Source organism: Cydia splendana, chromosome Z (genome assembly GCF_910591565.1).
Source record: "Cydia splendana chromosome Z, ilCydSple1.2, whole genome shotgun sequence".
NCBI classification, from domain to species: Eukaryota; Metazoa; Arthropoda; class Insecta; order Lepidoptera; family Tortricidae; genus Cydia; species Cydia splendana.
The window spans coordinates 22955110-22978624 of NC_085987.1; the positions used below are offsets into that span (position 1 = coordinate 22955110).

Below are 23515 nucleotides of genomic sequence, written 5' to 3' on the forward strand. Positions count from 1 at the left end.
ATCCACACACTGCAACTGCACTGGAACAATCGCCGTCCATTGTACTCAGATTCTACACAGAACTTGTTGCGTAATATATGGTACTTAACATAAATACACTATAACGTTGTGCAATGGTAAATAATTATAAAGATTACCTGTTAGACCCGGTAGGTGGAGTCGCATACGGTACTCCCAAATACGCTTCCACCGGTTTCAAGAATTTATGTTGATCCATTGGCAATATAACACCTTGCATTTTACCGTATCTCGTTCCAATCACTCTTGTCCTAAGCATAGAATTTCTTCCACCGTTGTAACTATTGCCACACGAACTTCTTGGGAGGAGTAAAATAAGAAATATGACCAACTTTGCTTTATCTGTTTGCTTTGATTTCAAATTAATATTTGCTTTTAAATACGTGGAATGCTTTCCAGATTTGTTGTCTAAGTTTTGCTCATTTATTAATTTCGTGTTTGCGTTAAGGGTATACTGTTTGATTGAATTACATATATGGAGCGGCAGTCTAATATTAGCCATTTTGAGATAAAGTCAGCTATGGGGTCCCATTATTTATTAAATTTCGTCAATATAATTACAATTGCGGTGCATTAAGTTATTTAAACAAACGTCTTTAGAAAAATCAACTGCTTTTAATAATGTTGGCACAATATTTTGACTAGGCACAGCCATCGTTTATAACCTGTAACAAAAGAAACTCGAATTATATGCGTGTCGAAGTAAGTAAATATGTGGTTAATTTTGCTCTGCGGCAAAATACGACTTTGAGATAATACTGACACCTCACACCGATAAAATAAATACATATATTAAAAATATATGAAATTGACACATGACACATAATTTGCGAGTTGCGAAAAGCGTTATATTCCATTAAAAGCTATTAAGTGTGCATTAAATAAGATAGGTACGGCTGGATTTTATACCTACAGGTTGTTTTTCTAGTCACCTGCAGGGTGTTTTTGCATGGTTGGTCCCATTGTAGTAAAAGTTGCTCAGTATGACCTTTATATTCACCCCGTAAATTATTGCAGGTGACTAAAAAAACACCAAATCAAATGTTATTAACATCCAATCTAAGTTGTTGACCTCGAATGCCTTGTCAAATACACTAAAAATATAAAAATCGGTAAACAACGAAAAAAAATCATTATAAATACTTTTTGAGAAGACTAAACTTACCACAAAATGAGTCCAATTGTCGATTATTAAGTCTATAATTACAAAGTCTAAATATTTACTCCGTGGGCATAGGAATTGTTTTGGAGGCCTGAGAAGATTGCAAATGACCCAACCCAAAAATGGCAAATAATGAACCAAACGCTCTTTAATTTTCGGTGTAAAAAATAACAAGAGACGGAATACAATATTACAGGGTAGTTTGCTCTTAGTCTAATGGCTTTTTTTGAACTAGGTACGCCATCCTTACTTAACTTGGCATATTATATTAATTAAAGTATTAGAAGACACATTAGATACTTTTTTTATTTAAGTACTACCAAAATTTTCTGGAATCTAGTTAAAAACATGCGTGGCAATCAGCTTTCATTGATCCATTCGTATTGAGAAGAAGACGAGGATACCCAATCCCCGAGAGATTTTAAAAAGATGACAAATGGCTTATTCAGTATTCGATAGCAAATGCTTGTAATAAATCAAGAGGCTCGATTATTCGTAAAGAGAGGAATATAGATGAGGGAAAAGGCTCAATCAATCGCATTTGGACATTTGACGTATTACACATTATGCACTGTTCATAACACCTAGTTAATTTGCATATATTAGTTTATTCTCTCAAAAATTGTTGTTTCATGACTCATGAAGTCATGACTTAAAACTGAGAAATGTGAATGTTTAAGACAAAGTCGAATAGTTTATTTAATGCTTTCTAGAGGTACCTATTAATGGTTTACAACCTGTTATAGAGTGCTGAGACCACCGGTTGTGGGGATTAATTTGTTTATCTTTCCCATATATTAAAACATATAAAGTTAATTCATATATAAAAAATTTGTCATGTTATATTAATAGGTTTATAAAAATAGGTACTTACCTATAAAAATCAATACAACAAACTTTCTAGCTAATGTCACATAAGGAAATCCCTTTTACGCCTGCCAAGCGGAAAAACCCGCTAAGTGATTCTCCCTCAAAAGCAGAAACGGGTCAAGATATACTACTACTCGTACTCGGCCTTAGGGCTGGCATGTGATAAAAATAATTAGACTCGTCAGCGTTTTGACGTGTTGAACTATTGTTTTCTTTATAGTTGATGAGTTTTGCTCGAGACCTAATTTATTGAGATTAATAATGACATACCTAATGTTATGGATCTTTTTATATAAGGTTTCATATTTTTTTCAACTAATGGCATTCTAAGCCATTCATTTTTAATGAATTTACATTTTAAATTTAAGGCTAATTATAATTGCAAAAAAAGTCTCATAACATAAAGCTAGTTACCTATATGTTTTTAGTGCTGTAATAAGGGTGTGAATAATTTTACCGTTTTTAATAAGTAAACATTGAACATATATTTATTTCGACTATCCTTATGAGTAGATAATCTTGACTGGATACATTGTGAGCTCATTTTCTTAATCCATGAACCGCACCAGTTTGAAATGGAGACCCGCCACCTAATTTATAGCTTAATTTGTCAGAATAACAGCGGGAAAAAAAGAATAAGTGAGTACAAAATTTTTTGTACCCGAAAGAATCTTTTTGTGGGCTAAATAGTAGCAGTGTTTATGGTTCACCTTTTCTAATCCGTTCCCTGCCTTTGCGTGCTTTGTTACCGGATTTAGTCATGAAATAATTTAATTGAGGCATTATTAGCGGCACGCTCACGGTTGTACATTATTGTTTATTAAAAAATACCTACCGTGTAAGTCGAAACAACCGATCCTGATACCTATTTAGTACTTAAACATAATATAATCTAGAGAATCGAATTCAGGTAGGTAAAGTAAGCATCAATATAGTAGTGGCTGAAACAACGCGCCAAGTGTCTGCCACCCTAGAATAATTTTCCAAGCAGAGATATATGTATATCTACAGTTCGTGTTCAAACGTATCTGTTACAGTTTATTATTCTACATAATAGAGATATAGGTACCTCTTTTTGATAAACTATTACATATTAGATAATGCTAGATACTTTTGACGCATAGTCTAGACATCAGATACAAAGTCCAACGCACATTGTGGCTTTATTTCATTTAGGTTTCTAAATTCGCAAATAGAAGACAATGCTTGTCATTTTCTTGGATATAAAAGTGACACGCTTCTACTTATTGTTAGTTTGTTTATTTTGTATTTAGTATGGCAAACATTTTATGTGTAGTTTTCCTATTGACTGTTTTGCGTTAAGTGACTAGTGGGTATTAATCCATTGCAATAAGGTGAAATATATATATATATATATATATATATATATTATATATATATATATATATATATATATATATATATATATATATATATATATATATATATATATATATATTATATATATATATATATATATATATATATATATATATATATATGTCGGACCCTGACACCAGAAAGACGTATTGCAGCGTTATAGTTCATTATTTTAGACGCCTGTATAAAATCGATTAGCAATGTTGAGCTACGTATTATTTGGTTGTAACAAAATAAATAAAGTTGTGTAGAGAGTAACTCCGTCTATTGGCGCATTGTTGAAATAAAGTTGCGTAGAGAGTAACGCCATCTATTGGCGTGTTGTTGAACTGAGATGACAGGTAGAAGGCTTTGGAACGTCGAGAGGTTTCTCTCGAGTGAGCGTAGGCACGAGTTGGCGTTTTTGTCGGTATGTTGGTAGACTGGTCGAGCAGGTTTACCAACTTGACTGAGGCGGAAGCGGAGAGGCTCCGCCGCTGGTATTTCTTCTTGATCGGACCGCGCTTGAGATCGGACGTACTCGTTAGTCAACCTCGTGCCTAACTCGCTACGTTCCTGAAGGTTTATACCTGAAGGATTATTCTGATAGATTATAGAATCCCGCGTTCTTTAACCATTTAGCTAAGTGTTTTATTTCAAGTGTTAGTTTGATTTCTTATGTTTCATTAGAAGCTTACTTTTGTGAAATAAAGAAATGATGTGTTATGTGTTGTTTTAACTTGTTTTGAAAAGATTTGTCCCTCTGAGTTTGTTGCCGGTCCCATATAGGGCTAAATCTTCTCAGGTCAGATATGTAGGGTTGAAGCCGGCCTAGTTTGACTTGAATAAAGATTTAAACGGTTTCTTTTTACTTTCATATCGCTTCCTTGAGTTAAAAATAGCAATTAGTTCTTTTAAACATTTAGTACTGAAGTATAGTAGGCACTAGTATGGTTAACGAGTCCTAATGTTTATTTCATGCACTGGTAGCAATGGTAGCATACTGGTTTAGCTGTGAAGTAATACATTATCGTACTACCCCCACGCGCCCACCGCCTTTGAGACCATCGGTAGTCGACATATATATATATATATATTCATGAACTCGGCGGTATATTCATGGCACTAGTGTTTATTGTATTAACTGCGGTATTTTAAAGCATTCACAATTCTAATTGCTTATTTAGGATGCAATGCTTTTGCAAAATCCATTTCTATTTTACGGTATACATTTACAACTATTTTAAAGGTTAGAGGGAGAATGTTAAAGAACGCTAAGATTATTTTTCTTGTAGTCCAATAATGTTTAATTGTTTAGGTAGGTATGTGCTTAATGCCTTTGTATGAAGTTTCAAGTCTCGGCCTGATTCAAACTTTAAGATACGTCAAATATTACATCTAAATACGATATGGATTAGATATGCCAGTGTCAAAAACTGACACTTTTGATTCTGATTGTACATATTAGTGTTAATAGTTGAGTAACCTAGTTGATAATGAGTAGGTAATAGGTATGGGTATTTAGATGGAGACCTATCCCCGGAAAACGGTATATGATAAGGAGATCAGCAACGACACTTTGACAGTTAGTTTACCGATACTATCCTTATTACTGAATCCAGGCATTCGTGAAGTTCTATGAATGCAGGCCACCTTAAATAAGGGTACAAGTTTTAAAGTTCTGGGTTTGGTGGAGTATTATTAAATTAAGGGACACTATCTACTCAGTTCGAAAATGACATTGCAAGACGTTTGTGTTGTGGAAAACAAATTGTTTCTATTTCCGCAATAATGCGTAACATTATTTATTCCAATGAGACAATTTTATTTATGTCGAGCATAACAATTCTACTGTATCCCTAGAAATCTAGTCATATCCGGTTATGTAGGTTGGTTTAATTTTGAATAGTAACTTGAAAAAAAAAAGCGTCACAATTTCTCCATTTGGCCCGCGATTTGTATTGACCTCGTTTTACGGTATCATCTAAAAAAGCTTGATTAATTCGTTCTATAACATTTTCATTATACCTAAATTTTTTTTGCAGCGTGTATAAATTGATGAACGTAGGTACAATTTAATAGGAACCTTTAAAATAAAATTTAATGGTATTTAGGGAAACAGGGTTCTATATATTGAAATCGGTTGTTTAAAGTGAAAAATCAACTAGGTACATACTTACTAATACTTAGTATTTAGGTTTAGCCATGTGCCAAAGAGAATTTCTAAAAAATGCAAAGTTCCCATGAAGTGTTCTGGATATTTTTTTCTGCACGTTTAATGCCAAACCTTCTTACAGTTAGTTTCGATTTATGTGACATGATGAAATAGACGCCAATGAGTGACATAAATGTATTTTTTGCCAAAAACTGATCCTTTGCTAGTGGGATGAAGAATATTGTGTGTAACACTCGGGCGGTATATTAAATTTGTGAACTCGGTTCATAAAAAGCCTTCACCTTTTGGACCATTTTTGGTTAACAATTTCAGAACTTTGGTTAAGAGCCCATCAACGTGCACACTAGCGCCACTGCTAAATAATCGTGATTATTTAAATTTAACGAAAGATATTTAAAAAAGGGGGCCGCTACGTACTGTATTTTGTATTTAAGTACCTTTTGAATACATCAAACTACTGATTTAAACTTTCACGATTATTAAACATTATCAAACTGCACAACGGGACTTAATCGCGTATTTAAGTTTTAAGATTTACCTCCGACGTTTCGAGGACAGCGTTGTCCCCGTGGTCTCGGAGAAGACTGGCTCAAGTTGACATCAACATCTTCTAGCCGCGCGAGTTTTTCGAACTACCCGCACTTGGTCTTGTTTATCAGTTTGAACGTTTTGCGCACTAGGGATGTCACTCTGTCGACACACAACACTAACGATATTCGATTTATCGACTGTCGATATTCGTTTCCGCTTACATTTACTAATGACTGGATTCCATGTGGATGAGATCTTAAAACCTTCGTCCCGATTAAAATTGCAATGTTTTTTGATTTCAATGGCTTCCCGCACTTTTCTACTGTAGAAATGGCGATCCGTGGAAAGGATTTTAGGGTTTGCAGCTCCGTTGTGCAGTTTGATAATACATCAAACTAGTTTTTAAGTTACTGGATTCGTCTATCTATGCGTCCAAAGTTAAAACGGCTGTTTTTGTTTTGAGTTCATAGATCGACGAATCCAGCAACATAAAAACTAGTTTGATGTATTCAAAAGGTACTTAAGAGTGACTCTCAAAATAGTGGCATCTACAGGTTAACGTTAACGAAAAAAATTTTATTGGTTTTTTTTTTCAGTTTTAAGAATGAAGAATATTTTTTAATACTTCAAGTACCTAACCCAAATTTCAAAAAGGGAACGAAATTATGGCAGGTTGAAGTTTTGAGATACAGGTTAAAGTTACACTACACAGGTTAGGAGGGAAATGTAGCATGTTAAAGTGAGTTTTAATATAAAATAATATATAATCAAATTGAAAGAGTCTAAAATCACGTCCTGAATTTCTTGTGTGAACATCCAGACGGTCAGCACGAGCTGACGTTATTATGCTAGTGAAAGCGGACATATATAGACTCAAAGGTCTTGTACATATATGTATCGAGTCAGAAGTCACTATCACCTGTCAAGATTTACATTAACCTGTACATTAATCACAGGTTAAAGTTAAGCAGGTTATAGTGAAAAATACATTATTTTATATTTTATCTCTTCAACGGATTATAATACAATTATCTCACTTTTAGCATAGATGAATATACCTTCATACAACATTAAAATAATATTATTATATATGCCCCATACCAATTTTGCAAAATAATCGAGACAAGTTAAAGTTAACATTTTGTTACAAACTCCAGATTCCTGCCTTTCACCACTTGTCTCTCCGAAACTACGACACTTGGGTCATAATGGTTCCCTACGGCGGTTAGTTTGATACTTAGCTAATATTTTGTCACAGTTATGATCTAAATATAATTTTGTGTGCGTGAGTGTGATGCGATACCGCGGATGTACAGGTTACAGTGAAAATATCCTTGGACAAACTTTGTGCGTGCATATTGTTATACAAAAATTATATATAAGACCCGTGCAACGTACATTTTAAAAGATATTGTCGATATTATTCTATAGCGTATATGATATTTTATTAACATTAATTGGTGCTTATAAAATCTAAAGAACTAAAACTGGAAGAGCGATGCATTTGGACAAGACAGGTTACAGTGAAAAGTGGTACTCTTTATATTTTTTTCAATATAAGTATTAAATAAAAATATAACTAATGACTTGGCTTCGATAAACATTGTTTTTGTTTATCTATAAACATTTATAATCACATGAAAAAGAGCTAATGAGCATACATTCAATTCAAAAACTCGATGGCAGGTTAAGATGCCACTATTTTGAGAATCACTCTTAAATACAAAATATAGTACGTAGCGGCCCCCTTTTTTAAATATCTTCCGTTAAATTTAAATAATCACGATTATTTAGCAGTGGCGCTATAGTGTGCACGTTTATGGGCTCTTAACAATTAGGGCCATATGCTATTGAATGTTTAATAGGTACTTATTTAAAATTCATGCTGTACTGTGTACTTTATTATTAAATGGAACGTTAGTGATGATCCTATCACAAGAAGTTAGTAAACACACTCGTGTGAAATACGCTATATGGGCGGCCGATAAGAACGTGCATTGAGAACGTCTAGCACGCTCTAGTTGTTTCCATCTTGCACCCGCGTGTCATACCGCATTCGTTTGAGGTAATGGATTTTCCTGAGCTCACGTGACGACAGCATGCTTTCGTGCGTCACGATTTTTAATACTTTCTATTTTAGCGCTCACGAGCAAATACATTAGAGAAAAAGTGTTGCAATATTCATAAGGGAAATGCTACGAATCAACATTCGAACAAGTATTCGGAACGTACGTAAAGTTAGTGTATACTCTACCTTTCCTTGTGCACAATAATTTCAGATGATTTAAGTTACTATTCCAACAAAACAATAAATGAGAGAATGGGAGGCAATTTCAATGTTAGATTAGTTGTGGACTTAAAAATGGGCGCCAAGTGATGTAGGTAATCATCTGATTACCGTTAGATTAAAGTATCTACCTTTACTTTTTGTTAGATTACTTTTACTATAATGTTAGATTACTAAGGATAAATTAATCGCCAATTACTGGCCACTGTTTAACAACTGGCCACCATAAACTAAAAATGAATTCTATTCACCTATAAACAGAATTCATTTAAGTATAAGGTGTCAATAACTGGTCACCCTTCAATAACTAGCCACCATATAGGGGAAGGTCGGGTAAAGCGAACACCCCAGGCAAAGCGAATTCGGGCTCCCAATCCTAAACTATTCGACTTTGTCGCACCACGCGCCTATATGATGTTCAGGATCCTTCGCTCTATGAGCGGCAAGCGTCACAGGGAGCGGTCGCTGCGAGCGTCGTCGGTGACGAGTCAAAATGTGTTTTTAGTGCAAAATATTCGATTTTGAAAGGTAAGTACATTGTATGTTATTTTGTCATAGTAATTATCTCGAATTTTAATTCAAGGTGTTTCTATTGCTTATTAAAGTATCTTCCTTTTACAACGCATTTCTTTTAAAATAATCCAACGGTAATTTTTTTTAATTCTTAATTTCATTAACTGACTGAATGGGCAAAGTGGATCGGGCAAAGCGGATAGCGTGTACACTTTGAATTTATTAGGTAATTTTTTTTATGATAATATTTTGTTACAGATGGTATATAAATATCAAAAAAAGATCGAACATGGCTCCTGGCTAACATACGTCATGGAAATGGCTATCAAAACGTGGATTCGCTGTGTTAAAATGTCTTCAGAGATGCCGTGAAGACTTATGCTTATGAAATTAGTGAATATATATCAAAAGTTACTTGTGACAGCTTTTTCTAATTAATATTATTGAAATGATCTTATGTTGATTAATTTTCACTTAGTTATTAAGTTCACTAAGATATTATGAGTGATATTTGCTTTGTTCAAAATTGCAGCAACTATTAAACATTGGAGGTTAGTGTTGTTTTAAATTAAAAGTTTATTAAATAAAGACTTATTATTGACACTTTTTTCATTTCGTCCTTGTAAAATTTCTCTGTTATGTCATGTCAAAGCTTAAGGTGTTTACTATGCCCGGACTTCCTCTACTAAAATGAATTCTGTTTATAGGTGAATAGAATTCAGTTTTAGTATAAGGTGGCCGATAAGGGACGATTACCCTACTAGGTAAAAATCTACAAAGCAGATCTTAAGAAGAGTAAGGGATACTCGTATGTATGCAAATTTTCAGCTTCATCGGAAATCGGGAAGTGGGTCAAATTTAACTTGCAAGATTTGATCCGTACAAACCATCCATAGATACATAGGTCTATGAAATTTCCTTTCATTTCGATTATTTGGCACTTACACTTGGAATGAGAGAGAGATAATAAGCTGAAAACTCGTATACACCTTCATTATGGCGTTCTAAAAGCTGCCTTAAAATAGAAAATCCCGTATACCTACGCATCGTTAGTTATTGAAAGCCAAACATCACAAAAACGGTATTTGGCGAATATCAAGGTTATAATTATACCTGCGATTGTTTTCACGTCTAGGTAAAAATGTAGAGAATTAAACTTGCGACAATTTCAATGTCATACGCTCAACCTTGTCAAGATAGAAGGCGCAAAACGCACCGAAACGAACAGTAAGATAAGGCCAACCGTGAATGTCGGTGAATAATACCTTCTATAAAGTGTTTTAACCATTACCATGTAATTTACGGGTTGTAGGTACACCGATTTTAAAAGATAATGTCCCTCCTGTGGATGAAAGTTATGATACGTGTTAGTATAAAAAGTGTACCCTTTTTTTCGGGTGAAATAAGAAAATTAGGCTTCATAGCCCTTAATTTTAGGTATTTCAGCAGAGATGTTAGGAAGTTTTTAAGTACAAATAATACGAAATATTTTTACAATCTTTTATATATCTAACTGGCGATGTTCGTATGTAAAACTATGTAAATTGTCTTAAATTTTGCAAACGGTTTGTCGATCACTTATTGGTTTCAGATTGAGTTAAAATAACTTATGAAAAATCGATGACAATGTAATATTATTATGACATCGAGTTGATCTGCTGATGAAGACAGGAGATGGCCATAGGAATTCTGTGATAAAATAACGCAACCTCATTAAGTTAGGTTTTATAGAATCTTTTAGACATGTAAAATCTAACATGAAACTTATTTCTTAAACCGCATAATTTTATTTTTGATAGTGTCATCGATTACTTTTTTGTTAAAAAACTAAATAAAATTAAGTAACAATTCAATAAAAATGATATCCGCGATCCCGGGAAAGCACGGCCGCCTGCTCAGTGCTCAGCGAGCTGCGTTAGGAATTAGGATAAGGACCTGAACTCACTGCGCCTTAAGATAACACAGGGTGCACCCTGAGCAGCTAGTTAATTTCTACCACAGACAAAATGTTTTAGTGACTTTCTTCTCTTTTTATGACAGGCATAAATAATATAAAAAATACTCGTTGATAATAATACTTACTCGTTCATATAGGTATATAACATAAACACAGGGTAAAAACTACAAAATATTCAATATGCGGTATTCCATCTGTTCACACGCTTGAGTAAAGCAGATAAAACAAAATACATGACTTGGAGACATGCCAAAGCTGTTATGGCGATAATTCGGATTAAAACCTTAAGAAAATTACACAGATTTTTAAACATAATTCTGTAATAAGTCATTTGATTTAAATAATAGCGACTTATTCGTAGATTACGACTTTAAAAGTTTCAATTTTTCATTCTTTTACTCGTATTGACCAAATAATAGGAGGTAAAAAATAAAATAAACAACCGGCCATGAAAGTAGGGTTCCATAGTTGCTAATCCGTCACAATAATATAAAATATTTATGCATGTAATATTTTAGTATAAAATAGCTAATTAATAGGAAATAATATCTACTTTTACAAACGCGATTACGATGTTCCACAGTAGGTATACAGCCTTCAAAACTGTATATCCGGAAACAGAATTAACAGGGTGCTTTATTACTTTTTTAAAGCTATCTGGAACAAAGCTGAAGAAATAAATTTCACGTCTACGACCGAACAACGTCAAGTAGTCAGACTTATAACCCACCTGTCTTTACTGCCTACAAATTACCCTGGAGATGTATGGATAAACATTTTACAAGCGTTTACAGATTCAACAGAAATGAGGAAATTCAATTAATACGTCCACAAGCAATGGCTTAATTTGTGAATAATAAGTTGTGTCGGTGCTTAGCTGCAGGCTATCAGCGGGGTCACAGGTGGCGGATAGTGAACGGCCACCAGATATGGTGGTTAGCTGCGAATACTCGAATAAGCAGTCCCCGACCAAGCAGCGGCAGGGTCAACAGGGTGCAGTAAGGGGTCTCTTCATCTTAGAAAATACTGCAAAAACCCGAAGACGGCTCTGTGCCATGGCGAGTAGGTGCCGCCATTAAACAAGCTCTCCCCTGATGTTGGGCAGCGGCGACATCAGTACCGGCGGGAGGACGAGGAAAAAGGTTCCGGTAGAGCTCTATTGAGGACATTTATGAAGGGCAACTTATCATAGTACCGCGGTGTGGAAGGCAAATGGGGAAACCACCACACAATTATCCCTATTTAGGAGCAATGGGAATGTCAACAGAAATATAATAAAGACAATAGAAAATAGAAGAGGAGTACTAATTTGACATCTGCTACGACACGACATGTTCCTAAAGAACATCATAGAAGAAAAAATAGAGGGAAAGAGAGGAAGAGGAAGACCGAGAATAAATTATTTCAACCAAATAAAAGAAAAGGTTCAGGTCGTGTCGTACCGAAGGTTAAGGAGTCGGCAGAGGACCGGACGAGTTCGAGATTGCTCCACCGACAAGAGCACAGCTCTTAAATATAAAGAAGAGAAGAAGAAGTTGTGCGGACGAAATGCACCGCGCACGAATAGACGAATAGTACCGAAGCATGGGATCGTCGGGTAAACACTCGCGACCCCGAGACTATGTTTGTTTTGTTCCTAGAAAAATTGAGGTTGGAATCGAAGCGTGTAAAAGACAACACTGACAGCAATCGCTTCCAGCACTACATTTAAAATGCGTCTGTAGTCTGTGATTTTCAAGTAAAGTAAAAAACCGGCCAAGTATGAGTGGGACTCGTGTCCCAAGGGTTCCGTAATTACACTTTTTATTTATTTATTAAACTATTATGTTTTCGTAAGATAGACTCACGTTTGACCTTTCTTTTTGGGTTTCTGTAATTTATGGGTAAAGAATTAATTTCTGTTTTCTTTTATTCTCAATGGATTCGGAGATAAGGGGTCGGGGCGGAGGAGGTAAAATTTCGCCTGTTTGCTTAAATAACTTTCAATCTCTCTATCTAATATTTAAGACTCTCACAACAAGCCCTTCCAATTCATATGTCACACGAGATAGTTTGCAGTACCGTCATTATAGCCAACTTTGCCACCAGGGGAAACTTTGCCCAAAACGACAATTTGAAACAAATTCGTTAATGTAGAAAAATTTAAAATACTTATGGCCACCCTGCTATTTTTAGCAGAAAATAGGTTAAATTTGTGACAAAACTATATACCAAACATGTGCACAACTTGACTTGGGAATTTTCAGCGAGTTGTCAAATATAGGGTATATTTCGGCGGGCAACAAATTGTTGAAAAATGAATGCAAGTAGAAAAAAAATGAGAACCCTTTGACAAATATTTCCGGGTTTCAGTTATAAAATATGAAGAATAGATTATGTCCATATTGAGGTTTAATCTAAAAAGGCCGAAAGACACAAAAGTTTTGTCGATGGGAAATGTAATCTGGTAATATACAGACCTATGGATGCCAACATTGCCCACCACCAAAAACGGCTTCTTAGGGTTGTCACTTTTGACAAATTTACCCAACTTCGCAAGTAAAAGAAGGTTATGTTTGTATACTAAAGTAAGTTTATAAATATATACTGTATTTGATTGGTCTTATTATTCTTTATTTAGATGTTTTATCCCTAACGCATGAAAAATACAGCAAAACTCATATTTTAGGCCATTAAACTATTGTAACAGGTTTCTCTAAAGTGACAACCCTAGCCTTTGTAAAATGCTTAGGTGAGTCTTGTATGTAAATGGCCAAAAACGTGTAGGCAACATTGCCCATCTAATTTATTCAAAAGTGTTTACACATATCGCCAAGTTATTAACAGGGAGCGGTAGGATTGCCCAAAACCTTTAAATGATCCTTAGACATCATCATCATAAGAGCTGGATTTGAACACCAAATTGACGTGGGCAATGTTGGCGCAAACCCCGGATATTTTTGCCCGCCATCTAAAACGCCAAAAAAATGGGTAAAAACATGATTTTTTTTTTCTTCAATTAAACTGATGCGTTTGATCACTATGGACATGCTGAGCAAAAAAAGTAATATGATGTGATATAATTTTTTTGAGATATTCGTGATTTTTCAAAAAAAGCGGGTAAAGTTGACTATAATGACGGTAAGCACTTTTTAAATGTCGAAATTCCGCCAGCAACATAGGTTTTGACATTAGCGGCAGTAAATTCATATCAAATTTGACGTTTCCTGTAGTAATGTCGCGCTGCCACAAATGTCAAAATCGATGTCATCTCCCAGATTGTTAACATTTGTGGCAGCAAATGCCAATATAGTATGCAATATGGCAATTAGCCACTTTCAATGTTTAACAGTAACACTCTGGTTTACTGTGACATAAACGCATATTGCTTGCGCCAGCGCAACCTAAAGTGTATAAATAGGCAGGCATTTAGAGAATATACGTTCTTATACTATCACACATAAGGTGTTTGACTTCTACTCCCTGCCACTGCTCGAAACGTACATAACAGATCCCATCTTGTTATTTGAAGTACATTGTGCAACATGGGGGGTAAGTGGAATATTGTACGAGAGTCTATTATATTCACGACAGCCGTAGCCTGGATTGAATTAAAAACTCGAGTAACAATATTCTTACCCCCGCAGTTACACACAATGTTTTTCATCGCACTTGCGAAGAAAAAACTAAATTTTAAGCGAAATCATTCTTAAATACGGTGACATTTCAAACATTCGTCCACATATTGAATTTTTTTGGCAGTGTAGGCATCGAAGGCACAGACTCATCGACATTCAGCCACAATTGAAAATTGTGTAAAAATATTTAACCGGCTATTAAATTAATCTAATTAAATATTTTAAAGCACAAACAAAAATCAATATATATAATAAAAGAAAGTGTACAATGTGCGTGCCGCTAAAACTCAGAAACGAGTCCCGATACGATCAAGGAAGCTATACGGGGTGGTAGCCCTCTATCTCCCGTCCATGAAGAAGTTTTCCGTTTTTACCTGAAGGGTGTGCTTTTGAAGATATAAGGGCTGAAAGTTTCACCCTCTGAGACCTAGAAGCAGTTGTTTTTGTTTTTGAAACCTTAACTTAATGAAGGAAAGTTCAGAATAGATCGTGAAATATATACCTACAAAAATATGTACCTGGTGAGGTGTCTCGGGTCTCGGAGGCTAGATATTACTAGAACAGGCCAGAGCATTCGAGAGTATTAGAGAGTATTCGAGAGCATTCCACAGCATATCAGAACATTCTGGAATGTTGGCGAATATTCGAGAACATTCTAGATCATTGTGAACATTCCAGAACACTTTCGAATGTTTTGGAATATTCTGGAACATTCGAAGCCGTCTCGGAGGCTAGACATTTCTGGAACAGTCCAAACCATTTGAGAGTATTCGAGAGCATTCCACAGCATTTCAGAACATTCTGGAATGTTGTCGAATATTCGAGAACATTCTAGATCATTGTGGAACATTCGAAGCCGTCTCGGGTATCGGAGGCTAGACATTTCTAGAACATTCCAGACCATTCGAAGCCGTCTCGGAGGCTAGACATTTCTGGAACAGTCCAGACCATTTGAGAGTATTCGAGAGCATTCCACAGTATTTCAGAACATTCTGGAATGTTGTCGAATATTCGAGAACATTCTAGATCATTGTGGAACATTCGAAGCCGTCTCGGGTATCGGAGGCTAGACATTTCTAGAACATTCCAGACCATTCGAAGCCGTGTCGGAGGCAAGACATTTCTGGAACAGTCCAGACCATTTGACAGTATTCGAGAGCATTTCAGAACATTCTGGAATGTTGTCGAATAAACGAGAACATTCTAGATCATTGTGGAACATTCGAAGCCGTCTCGGGTATCGGAGGCTAGACATTTCTAGAACATTCCAGACGATTCGAGAGTATTCGAGAGCATTCCACAGGATTTTCAGAACATTCTAGAATGTTGTCGAATATTCGAGAACATTCTAGATCATTGTGAAATATTCCAGAACACTTTCGAATGTTGTGGAATATTCTGGAACATTGTGGCCCATTCGAAGCCTTTTTTGTATGGGTGGAGGTACAGAACATTCTGGAATGTTGTCGAATATTTGAGAACATTCTAGATCATTGTGGAACATTCCGGAACACTTTCAAATGTGGAATATTCTGGACCATTTAAAGCCTTTTTTATAGGGTTGGAGGTACCTAGTGGTAGAGGTATATATTTAAAGCAAGACAGTTGTGAGGTTCGAATGTTCGAGAACATTCCGGAATATTCTGGAATGTTATCAAATATTCATAAATAGCCTAGAATCCAGGATCCCAGATCATTGTGGAGTGTTCCAGAACACACTCAAATGTTGTGGAATATTCTAGAATATTGTGGTACTATTCGAAGCCTTCATACTCTCAGGAGATTTTCGACAAACACTTCCTGTTATCCCTATTCCCTATGATTTTCTCACGGTCAATTAAACGTAGGTTGCTCTCGAATTGGAAATAAAAAAATTTTACATAGAAGTAGGTATTGTAGTAACAAAAAAAATACCTAAATATATTTTAAAGTTTATCCTTTTATTACAACCACCACACAATTCTCATGTCAGCTCCCTGAGCGAAGCCGGGTACCTCAGCTAGTATTAAATAATTAACGTCGGTATTTTAAAAGTAATATTCCTTTATTACTTGACTTTAAACAAAGTATTTAACTTATAACCTACATGGTTCGCATGTATTAGTGGCATAATAAAAAAAAAGCTATTATTCCCTAGGGAGTTACAGATTTTTTTTTTCACAATCCATAACTCCTGCGGGAACAATATATTTTGGAACAATATAGGACAAAGGTCCTTCAGTGCACCTGCATGAAATAAGGTATACGTCGAGCAAGTGTGATGAAAATGCGATTTTAATCTTTTTTTGGACATTAAATGTATTTTCACGCCACTGTTCGGAAATGTGGCAATAGATGGTCTAAAACCAAGCTGGAAAGTAGGCAATAGCTGTAGCACCTGAACCACCACTACTACAATGTTTCATTGTTATCATCATCTGTCATTGGTGACGGTTCGCTACAGCAATGAGTATCATTTAAAATATAAAAATCAATAAAAGGTCTTTTTTGGCGGAACTTCTTCCTTCAAAAATAAATTTAGGTTATTTATAGGACCAATTTCTTGTTTAAAAAAAAAGAAATGTCAAAACCATTCAGTTCATTTTTTTAAATAATTATCCATTCTGTTGACGCTTAAGGCGTTTTTTACTTTTGTAGCTGTTTGTTTTTTTTTTTAGCAAAAACGCTTCTAAGTTTAGAGTCGGTTTGAAGCAACTAACAGAAAAACGCCTCTTAAAAGTGATAAAAAAAGTAAAAAAGGCGGGATCTGAAAATACTTACCGAATTGGATAGTGTAAATTGTGTTTGACTAAAAAATACAAGAAACACGTATCTACGCTCGCTATAAAAATGAGTTCTTCTAGTGAAGAAAATGATATTCTTACGCTGACGCCTACCGAAATTCAAGAGACAGCACAGGCAGTGGCTAGTAATTTGCTACCAGAGAAATCGCGTACTAGTACTTATAGTTATGCAATGTTTTCTTATTTCCTCGCAGTAGTCGTGAAAAGCACTATGTAATGCCTCGGCCGGAAACGCTAAAGATGGACTCGTATTATTTGAGGGCCTCCACTGACGTGTCGGCCCTCAAACGACTCGTCCATCTTTTATCGGTTTTCCGTCCTCTCCTACAATGTACTATTGTACTGGTTATTTAATCGTAAGTAAATGTCAATTTATTAAGGCATTGAAAGAAGATTTCATCGTTGTAAAGTAAATATCTACACATTTGTATGTAATGGCGGTTTCAACGACAAAGATCCGTTATCGATCTAGGGCCCAAACGACGCAATGAATCTTTACTGATAAACTTTTAAGCCGACAGTTTTACTTACTGTTGTAACTTTATCCATCCTTAACGTTTTTTTCTTTTTGTTTAGTTCAATCAGTTAAGGGTAGTATTAACTCTAAGCATAACTAAGTTGGTAAGTATAGTCTGCAGTGGTAGAAAGTAAAAAATCCAAGCCCACTAATACCATTACAAACATAACACAAAAAGTGGTGTGCGTTGTTACTTAAGTGATTTTTACTTTTCCCCTTTTTCAATTTATGTCAGATCTCAAATCATACGTAGACGTGGTAGGCCAATTAACTTAGATCCAAAAAAGCGTATTGAATTGAGGAATTGATTCCCAGCAAGATGGAAATTTTAATAAGGGCTTTGTTTCTTCTAAGGGTTCCTAGTTGGCTTAAAAACCCTAAAAACTTCGTTTGATTCAAGATTCATTTGTACAGCGAGCTGCAAAGTTGCATGGATACATTATGAATGGCCCTTCTTCCATAAAGTGGTTATGCAATTTTGCGATTGGGGGTCATCCATTAATTACATCACACGTTTAGGGGGTGGGAGGGGGTCAAGAAAATGTGACATGTTGTGACAAGGGGGAGGGGGGGAGTCATAAACTTTGTGACGTCACTTTAACTTCATCAGTAACCGAAAATGTATTTAAATTATTTTATACGCTAATTATCATTTAAATAACAAGGTTTCGAAACGATAATCGTTTTTATTCGTTTAATTTTAATTCTTAATCAGTTTTGGGTTATAAAATTACTAATATTTCTTTTGTCAAAAATATTAAATAAATATTTGCCGATTTCGTTGAAGAAATGTGACGTCACACCAGGGGGGAGGGGTTTGCCAAATGTGACCAAGTGTGACAAGGAGGGGGGGAGGGGTAAAAAAACCTAGAAATTCGTGTGACGTAATTAATGGATGACCCCTTGGGTGCACTTGTCTCGTGTATATTTATTGACTAAATTAATGAATAAAATGATATAAAAAATGCTCCTGCTTAAAAACTTATATTTATTTACCATCAAAGAAAACCTAACCCGGTTCATCTCGGTTCATGGTCGTTTTTCCTGCACGTGCACGAGCAAATATGACGAAACAAAGTGGATGCCGGCATCTGGCGTTTTGTTAATATAAAATTACTTAAGGACTGGTGGCGCACCCATTGTCCCAGAATTCTGTGTGGGTGAAGGGTTAACAAAGGGGTGATTTGACCCAATTAGACAATTCTCTCATTACGAGGATGGTGCTAGCAGCGGGTGGGCCGGGACTCCGGACGTGTTTTCTGTTAATGCAAGTGCCCGCTTGGACCAAATTAATTCGATAGGCGTATGATGGCAATCCAACGGAGTTAGACATCCAGTCTCACTTACATATTACATTAAATTTCACTAGCGTTGCATGCATAAACAATAAACATTGTGCCACTATGCTACTTTAGGTACGATACTTATTTATTTGGACAGTCTAGAATTCATAGTCTTTAAAATAAGCAAACGACTTTTTGTTTTCGAACATCACAGATACAATAATTCATGAAGACTTGATATTTGCTTGTAATTTCATACAAAAATTTCCGAGTATTTTCAGTTAAATGCCTATCTACAATCCGAAAAAAGTTTCACTTGCATCGTGGTTTCATAAACCCACATAATTACTTTTTTTATTGATTTCAAAAAAGTAGTTTGCTTGAGTTACGTAGGTAGGAACCTATTTAAGGCTATTACATATCTATTAGCACAATCGGACTAGGATAAATCTCGAAATCTCTAGAGCAGTCGTGAAATTTCGTATGTATGTTTTAAAGACGCCTTTTTCATGTCGGATTTGGGAATTTGACAAACCGCCGCCATATTGGAAAATGTTTATCATTCAAAGTTTATTAAATTCTACACAAAAGTCTCAGTACAGTAATAAGGCTTAATACATATTCAGCAAGTATTTTCTCTAAGAAGACGTAGGCATTTTTCCGCAAAGGTATGTAGGACGTTTTTGTGTTGAATTTAATGTTACATTAGACCATATTCTCATAGAGCACAACATAGACTCAGAGTTAAAGGCAATTTCTCTAAGATGATATTTATTTTCCTATTCGCTACGTGCACGACTGTCACGCAACCTAGCGTCCGTAAATCTAGGGGAAAACGTCGATTCCTTACATCTTAGAAAACTACTCAAAACTCCAAAACTACTGAACGGATTCACAGGATTTTCATCTATCTATAGAGGGATTCGTGAGGAAGGTTTACGTATATAACTTGTTAAGGTTTTGTATAAATTGGTTGAAATATGACGATGTTGTCGGAAAAAATCACGCTGTCTAGGAGCTTTAATCGAAAACGCTGCTTAATCCGTTGGAGTTATAACAACACAATGTATGGTGGGATTGTATCTCTTTTATCGGTCTACAAAAAAGTCCGAGACGGTGTATATCTATCTTTTAAGGATAACTTACTATACCCATTCTTATCTTTTACAATAAGATTTCATAGTATGTGGTTTTTGCACAGCTATTTACACAGATACAGTATTAATAATTATCAAATTAAATACGTTAGTTATATTAAGCGTTTCATACAGATTACAATGGTCCCTTACACCCTACAATTCAAATGAATATCTCAGGAGTAATCGTAAATTAAATTTCCATTTCGAGCATTGTATGAAATCTTAAAGACGCTATCCTATGTTAATTTTCACCACCTCATGCGCTGCAATCGCTTTACCTTACCCCCACCATGTACTTCACACATAGCCAATAATACTTGTATGGCGGCGGTGAACATCAAACATCTAAATTGCCCTGCGTCTGAAATATTTTATTACAATTTTATATTTTAAGACTCTTAAAAGTGCTAGCAAATGAGACAGAGGTTTTTCTCTGCGGAACTGGATTCCGGGCCCGCATAAGGTAAACGGCCCCAAGTTCGTGTTAGTACGTTATTTCGTTAGTTTTGTTTCTGGCGCAAATAATAAGGAATTCAATTATTTTTTATTCAAATTATACATATGAAAAAAATCTGTATTATTTAATCTCTTCAATAAAATAATAACCAATATTTTAGTAATTAAACTGAGAGTAATACGACGGTCGAAACTGTCAGACGGCCGCGAACAGCTGTGTTGTATGCGTGCACTTTTTTTAGGCGTAAGGTGCGCGCTCTCACTTGTTAAGCTTATAGGAAGGAAAAGCTAAACCCATTCGAATAAAAGTTTTTGGGAGTGTTTCTATGGGTTCCTTAGTAATTGATTTGACAAGAAAAAAGATTGAATATATGCATAGAAATAACTTAAAATTGCAATAAATCGACTCACGAAATAGCGGTCATTTTATTTTTCGTGTGTCTCCTATTTCGTGCCACTAACGAATCAAGGATTTTCTAGATACATTTTGAGTGCTTGTTTTTAAATATAACAACGAAGATAATTAAAAAAACAAATTAGAAAACAATTAATGTATTTCATGAAGATTCGTATGAGCGAAATTCGGTATATGTTTTTTTCACTAGAATTCTCATAAAACGAGTTTGAATGTGACCCGAGTTAAAATTTTTAAGGTATATTCCACGTATATTCTCATATTAACTACTAGCACAATTTTATTTATTATTCAATTTATTTGATTTATTTTTGTGTATGTTTATATTTAACGTATAAGATAGTAAATTATTTTTTGTAAATAATTTTAATTTTTTTATAATTTTTTTTTTATTTTTTTTTTTTTATTTAAATAGTTTGGCTCTTAATCACGTATTAAAGTACCCATATGGTTTACAAAGTCTTAATTCAACCATTAAAGACGACGAGTACAAAATACTTTAAGCTAGCTCTCAATTTAACATTTTTTTAAATATTATTTTTAATTTGACCATACAATTATTCGTAAATAGGTAAGACCGTTAAATATAAATGATTATCAGCAAATTATCACCAATTACTCTAAGAAAACTTTATGCCGAAACAGGGGACACGAATTCACGAACTTAGGAGCTGACCTAAATTTGTATCACGAAATGGGAGCCAAATAAGAGGTTCACGACAAAATTCATATAAAATAAAGTTTCAACTAAAACCCTACAGTTTATACATTAAATTATTAACAAAGAACTAATATAACTTATTCAAAAGCTTTCAAGGTAATGATATGCTGAGTAATATTTTAAAAAATATACAAACTCTCAACTCACTCTCAAGAGCCTTAACCTGCCGAAACAGGGGCCCTTTACCTTAGTGTGAGGGAGCGCTGCGCGTGCGCACCCGGCCTGTGTACAATTTGACATGTGTCAACAAATGAAAAAATCCATTTTGCATGTTTGTCTGACCGCCAGAGGTATATGTGGCGTATCCCTGTAATAATACATTTCTTGGAGACCGAGCTTTGCTCCTCGGAAAACATTTGAAAACTCAAAAATGCGCGTTTTCCCAGAGAAAAGACATAGCTAGATCGATTTTTCAATCGAAATTTATAAATAAATATATATATTCTTGTATATATGCAAGAATTGCTCGTGTACGTAGGTCACTCGATAAGTTTTAAGATGGTCGAGAATTAAAAATGGACCGCACCTGTATTCTATGTCTATAAAAACCAAATTTATTCAAAAATAGAACACAAGTGGCCAATTAGATTAATTAAAAGAAAAATCGTCATTTTACTATGACCGTTCCCGCGGTTTTTCTTTGAAACGATGGAACTGAACCGGGAACATTTGCGTGCTATGATCTTGAATTTGGTTGAACCGAACAACTAAGTTTACAACGATTACAATCAGCTTTAAGGGACTCTGTTCCATCCCGAGCAACAGTTTTTATGTGGTTTAGTGAATTTAAAAGGGGTAAAACTAACCTCGAAGATGACCAAAGGAGCGGTCGCCCGCAAACAGCAGTAACTGCAGAAAACGTGTCCTACTTACTACTGAAATGTTGGTCCGAGACGACCCACGAATTACATATACGGACATTGAAAAGATCCTAGGGGTTAGTTCGGGGAGCGTTAATATCATCCTACATCAATATCTTGGAGTGAGGAAGCTCTGTTGTCGTTAGATCCCGCGTTTGCTCTAACAAACTGATGAAGTTGCGATTTCTGCCCTATCGGATCAAGTCTGGCAAAGTTGGTTTAGACGAATGGAACTTTGTATTGAGAATTATATTAGAGTATTTTGAAAAAAATTAAAATAAATAGTGCTAATGCCTACCTTGAATAGTTTTTCTGTATCTCAAAACTTATTGAGTGACCTACCTACGTAAAGGTATTAGATTTTCAAGTGTTATAAAAGAAGATGTTACTAAGCCTACACTGCCCGCCTACGTCTATCCCTTTTACCTTTTGATCGCTAAAATCGGCAATAAGAACAAAGGCCGACAAAGGAAACAGTTTCAAATGAAACTTCATGCATTGTTTACTATTTTCTTGCGTGTTATACCGGGTGGCCTGTATTACGAGCAAAAAATTAAACTGTAGGCTACTCCTTAAACTGACCAATATTTGATCAGCGTAAATTATTTTCCTACTTGCTCGAAAAAGATCTTATTTCATGCAGGTGTTCTAAAGGACAAAAGCCGTGGCAGTTATGGATTGTGAAAGCTATAACTCCCTACGAAATTCATATGAGCCAAGTACGCATAGTAATGCATTGGTAGGCATAAATGAGTTTTAATTTTAAAATACTATCGTTTATAATTTAATACAATTTTTTTTGTTTATAAATATTTAATTTGATTAATTTAATAGCCGTTAATAGTACATTA

At 35.1% G+C, this 23515-nt stretch overlaps 1 protein-coding gene across 2 annotated transcripts in view; it reads right to left on the reverse strand.

Moving 5' to 3' along the window:
• LOC134804734 (neuroligin-4, Y-linked-like) overlaps positions 1-23515 on the reverse strand; it is a 45031-nt gene that overhangs the window by 18280 nt on the left and 3236 nt on the right. Inside the window, exon 2 of one of the 2 annotated variants that reach the window (XM_063777934.1) lies at positions 138-683. In XM_063777934.1, the coding sequence (XP_063634004.1) occupies positions 138-520 (383 nt within the window). In that variant the 5' untranslated portion in view covers positions 521-683. Of the gene's footprint in view, positions 1-137; positions 703-23515 lie in introns of those variants that run through there. The other variant, XM_063777935.1, reaches the window with a different exon arrangement.